The 6,242-nt window shown below is 58.8% G+C and overlaps 1 protein-coding gene across 2 annotated transcripts; it reads left to right on the plus strand.

The window, feature by feature from the left end:
• The first annotated feature begins 559 nt into the window (after positions 1 to 559).
• On the plus strand, positions 560 to 4,554 carry HLX (H2.0 like homeobox). Of its 2 annotated transcripts, XM_051783562.1 has the most exons (4): positions 560 to 1,463; positions 2,068 to 2,247; positions 2,723 to 2,907; positions 3,676 to 4,554. In XM_051783562.1, exons 1-4 carry the CDS (start codon positions 893 to 895, stop codon positions 4,018 to 4,020), a joined length of 1,281 nt encoding a protein of 426 aa, XP_051639522.1. In that variant the 5' UTR covers positions 560 to 892; the 3' UTR covers positions 4,021 to 4,554. The 2 variants fall into 2 exon arrangements, with proteins under 2 accessions (XP_051639522.1, XP_051639523.1); XM_051783563.1 differs by lacking the exon at positions 2,068 to 2,247.
• The last annotated feature ends 1,688 nt before the right edge of the window (positions 4,555 to 6,242 follow it).

The raw sequence follows: 6,242 nt of genomic DNA on the forward strand, positions 1-6,242 counted from the left end.
TTGCACTGTCGTCAAAATACGATTAGTTAATTAGTCGCTGCTAATGCAGGATGCAAAAGCCGTGGGCCCAGAATATCTGGGAGCTCTCATAAATACATTTGTTGTGTGCATCAGCAGAGACTCCTTCTCTTGCAGACTATCCCAGGCTCATTTATCCGGGAAGGAAGCACATTTCCTTGAGAATCGTTTCCAAGAGGACAGACTTGTCTCCAGTCTCCAAGAATTTTCCTGCGCGTTTCTTTCAAATGTTTGGAAATCGCAGAAGCAGCAAGCGATCTTGCGCTATGTTTTTTTTCCTTTTATTGGGGGGGGGGGGAGGGGAGAGTGTTTAAAGTCGAGGGTGGAATTCGGGGGAGAGGGGGGATAGGTGTGTGTTGGGGTGCACTTTGTGGGGCGAACCGCACCAGGTCGCGGGTAGGGGCCACGCAATTCGCGCTGTCGGCGCGGTGGCCCGTACCCGCGACGCGGCCCTGCGTGGGCGTGTCGGCGGGCGGTGCTGCCCGGCCCCGCGGACCGCGGATTGGGCGTGGGGAGGGAGCGAGAGCTGCTCGCTGCCAGAGAAAGTTTTGGGGAGGGGTGGATATTTTTTTCTTCCCCTAGAGCGAGGAAAGGGGGTTTGGTTTGGGTTTGTTTTGTTTGCGCCGCTCCGCTCCTCGCCCACTCGCTTTCTTCGTCTGGCCGCGGCTTTTGGGGACTTTTTAATTTTCGGGTTTATTTTTTTCTTTTTTTTCATCTTTTGGTGGTTGGCTCTCCCCCCTCGCCCCTCCGGGAAGTGCTCTGCCAGCCGCCTCTCGCCCCGCCATCCCTGCCCATGCGCCGCGGGCAGCGGGCAGCTCCGCGGCTCGCACCCGGGAGCTGAGCTGCGGAGCGGCGCGTCCCGTCCCCGGGCAGGATGTACACGGCCGGGCTGGCTCCTTTCTACGCCTCCAACTTCAGCTTGTGGTCAGCCGCGTATTGCTCTGCATCGGGGCCGGCAGCCGGCGGTTGCTTCCCTCTGGACGCCGCGGCGGCGAAGAAGCCGTCCTTCTGCATCGCCGACATCCTCCACGCCGGCGGCGAGGCGGCAGGAGGACCCGCCGACAGCCTGCCCGGAGGTCCCGGCACCGCGATGCCGGCGGCGCTAGGAGCCGTCCACCACGGAGGTCCCTTCCACGCTACCGCCTCGCCGCTCCGGCCCACGCCCGTCGTGGCCCCCGATGCCCCCGCCGCCACCTTCCCGCCGCGCCTCTCGCCTCTCTCCGCCGCCTACCACTCCCACCACCACCGCCCCCCGCAGCACCGGTCCCCCGCGGCGGCAGCGGCGGCGGCGGGCGGCGGAGGCGCCCCGGCCCCCGCCCGGCTGCCCGGCGGCCACACGCACGGCTCGGCACCGGCGCCCGCCAGCAAAGACCTGAAATTCGGTATCGACCGCATCTTATCGGCGGAGTTTGACCCCAAAGTTAAGGAAGGCAACACGCTGAGAGGTAGAGAAATTGGCTTGTCTGCTTTCCCTGCTAGCGCTCTCGATGCTCTGTTACTTGCTCTGTGATTGCTTTAGCGAGTTACACTCGCGATTTGAAAACTTTTCGACCTAGCCGAAAAAAGAGTTATTTAAAAAAAAAAAAGGGCGTTATAAATTCGGGTTTCTAATAGCGCTCACTAAACTAGCCCTCACCCCGACCCCCGCACGGCAGAGCCGCGGCACAGGGCTTGCACCCCTGGGAAAATAGAGATAGTATGAAAATAGCGAGCGGAGCGCTCCGCGCTACTCGGAGCGGCCGGGGATTTCTGTCTCCGAGGGCACAGCCCGTTTAAAAGCTTTCGCTGCAATCCATCTCCCCTCGCGGCCTGTAAACATCCTGACCAAAGAGAGTAAATAAATCGGAGGATGTCTGACCGCTGGGGCACGGCCGCCCCTCCCGAGGAGAGCCCCTGGGGGCGGGAGGCGGCTGCCTGGTGCCCCCTGAAGCCCCTCCGGCCGGGGACCCGCTCCGCCTGGCCCCGGCCTCGGCTCCGCTGTCCGGACCGTGCCGGGGTGTCGGTCTCGACCGCGGTATAACAGAGCTCTCCTTGTTCCTGTGCTCGCAGATCTGACCTCCTTATTAACTACCAGCCGCCAAACTGGGGTTCATCTCCCCAACTTGCAGCCTTCCGCCGGCCAGTTCTTCGCGTCTCTAGACCCCATTAACGAGGCCTCTGCTATCCTGGGTCCCTTAAACACAAACCCAAGGAGCTCAGTGCAGCACCAGTTTCAAGACACTTTTCCAGGTACATCTCGTCCCTCGTCGACCCTCCCGTGGCGCAGGGCCCTCCGTCCTGGAGCAGCCCCCTTCCTCCCGGAGGGACTCGCCAGGCACTTTTGAAAGGCCAGGCCGTGTGTTTTCTAGGGAGGTTCAGATTTTGGGCGAAAACCGGGCTGCGTTGGGGGGGAGGAAGAGCCGGCTAGGGCCTGATCTAGAGGACCATCCCATCGAGTACAGAAATAATACTTGAGCTGAGAGAGAAGATGCGGGGAGGGGGGAGAGGAAGAAATTCGTGTTCCAGACAACTTCACCCGCGCCCAAGGAAGCATAGGCTGACAGGACACGTACCCAGCTGGCAGGCAGGGCCACGCTGGCTCAGGCCCTCCCCGCACACCACAGTCCAACTCTTATTCTGATCGATTTAAGGCTCCCCTTCAGGCTGTGATATTAATAACGCTGTGTCCTTCTCCCTCCCTCTGCTTTTCTCTCTCCCTTCTCAGGTCCATATGCAGTTTTAACCAAGGACACGCTGCCCCAGACGTACAAGAGGAAACGCTCCTGGTCTAGGGCTGTTTTCTCCAACCTGCAGAGGAAAGGTTTAGAAAAACGGTTTGAAATCCAGAAGTATGTCACCAAACCGGACAGGAAGCAACTGGCGGCGATGCTGGGGCTGACAGATGCTCAAGTAAGAACGGCTTCGGTTTTATTTCAAATCTTACTTCCAGTTTAGATGAATACCAGAAGGTGGGGAGGTTTCAAAGTGATTTCCTTTCCTTCGTCTTTAGCGGGGCTGGCTGAGGAGCTGGACCTCACCCCGAGCATCTCTTGCGTGCAGATTCCGCGGAGTTTTTGTTTTGGCCACCGAGGAGCAGGCCGGGCAGAGAGGAAAGTGGGGCCAGGGCAGACCATCAGAGTGTGCTTTACTGGAGTGCAGTTCTCTGTAGGAGGTAGTTTAGGTCAAAGGAAGTAGAAGCAAACACACTATTTTTAATGTCCCCTTTTTTTCTCTCTCTCTTTTTTTTTTTTTTAATTTTAAATCTTTCCCCACATTGTGAAATCCATCGTTCTGAGGAAGTGAAAACACTTCTTCAAACGGAATCATTAAACGCCCCTCTGTAATGATTCCACTATTGAGGGCCCAGAGCGTGCAGAATTGTATAACGCTGTGGTTTCTTGAGCAAGATTTGGTTTCCTGGAAGAAGAAGCAGGAGGAGAGAGGAAACAAACAAACAACACAGAGGGGAGGGTGTGTGGTATTTAAACACACAAACTAGAAGCAGAAAAAAAAATAAAGCCCTTTAGTCGCGTCAGGGTGTGGGCAGTGGGAGGTGAGGACGGCTCCTTCTTCTCTTCCCGCGTTACCAGTGGAAGGCGTCGGGGCCGGGCGCTGCGCGGGGCGCGATGCGGGGCGCGCTGGGGCCGTGCCGCCCGTCTAAGGGCGGCGCGGCCGCAGGTGAAGGTGTGGTTCCAGAACCGGCGGATGAAGTGGCGGCACTCCAAGGAGGCGCAGGCCCAGAAGGACAAGGAACCGCCGCCGGAGCCGGAGCCGGCGGCCCAGAGAACCGGCGCAGCGCTCGCCGCCACCGGGGAGCCCGAGTGCAGCCCCAGCCGCTCCGACGGCGACAGCGACAGCAGCGACGCTGAGTCCCTCGACATGGCCCCCAGCGACACGGAACGGACTGAGGGCGCCGAGCGGAGCCTGCCCGCCGCCGGGCTCGGCAAATCCTCCGGCAGTACCGGCCTCCCGTCCCCGCCGCCGCCCGCCGCCGCCAGCCCCGAGCCGCGGAACGGGCTATAGATGGAGCGGCCCCGCCGCGCCCAGGACCTGTGCGCTAATTTATCTCCCTTTCCCCGCCCCGCGAGTGCGACAAGGCCGGCGCGGTCCGGCACAGCCCGCTCCCACCTGTGGTCAGTGCCCGGCCTGGCCTGGGGCGAGGGGCCGAGGATGCGGGCGGAGCGGGGACCCCGGGGCCGGGGCGGCTGTGCGTGAGGCAGCCGCCTCTCCCTCCACGCTGCTCGCAGGAGAGCGGGATTTGTCTATTTTTTTCCTTTTTTTTTTTTTTTTTTTTTTTTTTTAAATTTTATTTTAATTCCTGTCCAAGGAAAATCTGAAGAGGGACTCCAGATTTCAGAGAACGGTCTCTGAAAATCCCCACCTTTTCCCACCCCTGCCCACAAACAATTTAGAATGTGAAGTATTTTGCCAACGTCCTCATTGGTGCAACGTGTTGCTTCGAATAATCCGGCCAAGAAATACTGCACTGACAAAATATATAAATATATATATATATATATCTCCTGTAAATAAAATGTTTGCTATGGTTTGTAACCACGTCAGTCTGTTGACCAGGGGAGAGGGATGGCGAGGCTGCCCCAGCTTCCTTTGCCCCGCTCGGAGGCAGCCACAGTCTCTCCTCGCCTTGGAGCCCCTCCAGGCAGCCTTCTCCTTTTATTCCTTTCCTAATGAAGGCGGTGACAAGGACCGGATTTGCTGACGCAAAATTGTGCCCCCGATGAGAAAGTTACCGATTACGTTTGTAGCCCGGCGCGTGCCTACACGTGTGTATTTGTCGTGTAAGGTGGCTTTTGCTGTCGATGCCAGGCAGAACTGGGCTGTCTGACCCTCGCCGCTCTCGGGCCGCTGTCAAGCGCCGGCGGGGCAGTTTCGGCGTTCGGGGGGGACGCGACATATTTGTTTTGTTTTGCTTTGCTTTGCTTCGGTGTCGGTTCGGTTTGCCGCGCACCTCTCCGCAAGCCCCCGCGGAGGGGTGGGGAGGTAGTGCTCTGTGACGTCACTGCTCTCGGGTGGGGGGCGCTGTGACGTCACGCAGGCGCTGTGCGCGGCGCGGGGGCGGTGCGGAGGCCGGTCGCGGGATGGGGTTAGGGTTAGGGTTAGGGTTAGCACCGGGGGGACACACGGCGGACTGTCCCCCTGCCTCGGTGGGTGCCTATGGGGCAGAATGCCCTCCCTGGTGCGTGCGGCCGCCAGCTGTCCTTCGGGGCCGGTGGGGTTTGCCAGGGAGGACACGCTCCTGGGGACCATCCTTGCTAGAAGGGAGAATCCGTCAGGAGCAAACCCCCGAGGAAAGAGAAGGAAACACCGACAGTATTCCCTCGCCACAAGCAGTGGGGAAAAGGAGCTGGGACATATGGCAGGCAAAGAGATCGTCCTACCGGACGAAAAATGAACGGGTGAATTCGTAGAAAATGTCTAAGCGAACGGACACAGGTTTCTCCAGAGCCACGAAGGGCAGGGTAATCTCCAGGAGGGGCGCACATAAGGTTCTGATGCACTCCTGGATGCGCGCAGCGCTCGCGAAGGGCTGTGCTCCCAGGGCGCCATCCCTGTCCGACTCCTCTTGGGACAGGGAAGCGGGGTGGGGGAAGGAATGGTCTGAAAGGGGCTTGTAAATTAGTTCTGCCTTTAAAACACTGCCAGAGAGTGGTGTTTCGAGGGGGTATTTCGACTTTTCGGGGCACGGTATGGGCCCCGCAGTTCGCTTCCAGCCCCAGAAAGTGGCTGTGCCCATCAGCGCGGGATTTGCGTGGTGTTTTAAGTCCCCTGAGTGCAAGAGAAGCCGCGGGACAGATGTCCAGCGAAACACAACTGGTTTCTCCTCCGTGGTGCGGCTCACGGAACCGCAGGAATCTTGTTTGCCTCTTGAGTTTGCTTACTGAAAACTAATCCATGCAGGAGAGAGGGGTTTTGAGTGGCTCTTGTCAGATGAGAAGGGAAAAGCACGTCGGAAAGGAGTTTCTCTTTCCTTGGGTTAAAGAAATCTGCTTCTCCTCCAAGTACAGGGCTGTCTGCGAGAGGCCAGGCTCTCCCCACCTCGGTCTCCTCAAATAACGGGTGCAATGCCCGCCTGGACGCCGGGTCGGGGAGAGAGCAGGGGCAATGCCTTCATGGCACCACTCTAAGATAACGCGACAAAAGAGGGTGGGACTAGGGCTACGGAGAAAGATGCTCAGATCTGACTGGAAGAGTTGGGATAAAATTCCTTCGACCCGCGGCTGCTT

The sequence above is a fragment of the Manacus candei genome, unplaced genomic scaffold (genome assembly GCF_025592945.1).
Source record: "Manacus candei isolate 608988 ecotype Guabito, Panama unplaced genomic scaffold, ASM2559294v1 h1tg000017l, whole genome shotgun sequence".
NCBI lineage: Eukaryota > Metazoa > Chordata > Aves > Passeriformes > Pipridae > Manacus > Manacus candei.

Coding starts and splice junctions, on each gene's coding strand:
- HLX (XM_051783562.1), top strand. CDS start 893: ATGTACACGGCCGGGCTGGCTCCTTTCTACGCCTCCAACTTCAGCTTG. Junction 1,464..2,067: donor GGAAGGCAACACGCTGAGAG/GTAGAGAAATTG, acceptor CTGTGCTCGCAG/ATCTGACCTCCTTATTAACT. Junction 2,248..2,722: donor GTTTCAAGACACTTTTCCAG/GTACATCTCGTC, acceptor CTCCCTTCTCAG/GTCCATATGCAGTTTTAACC.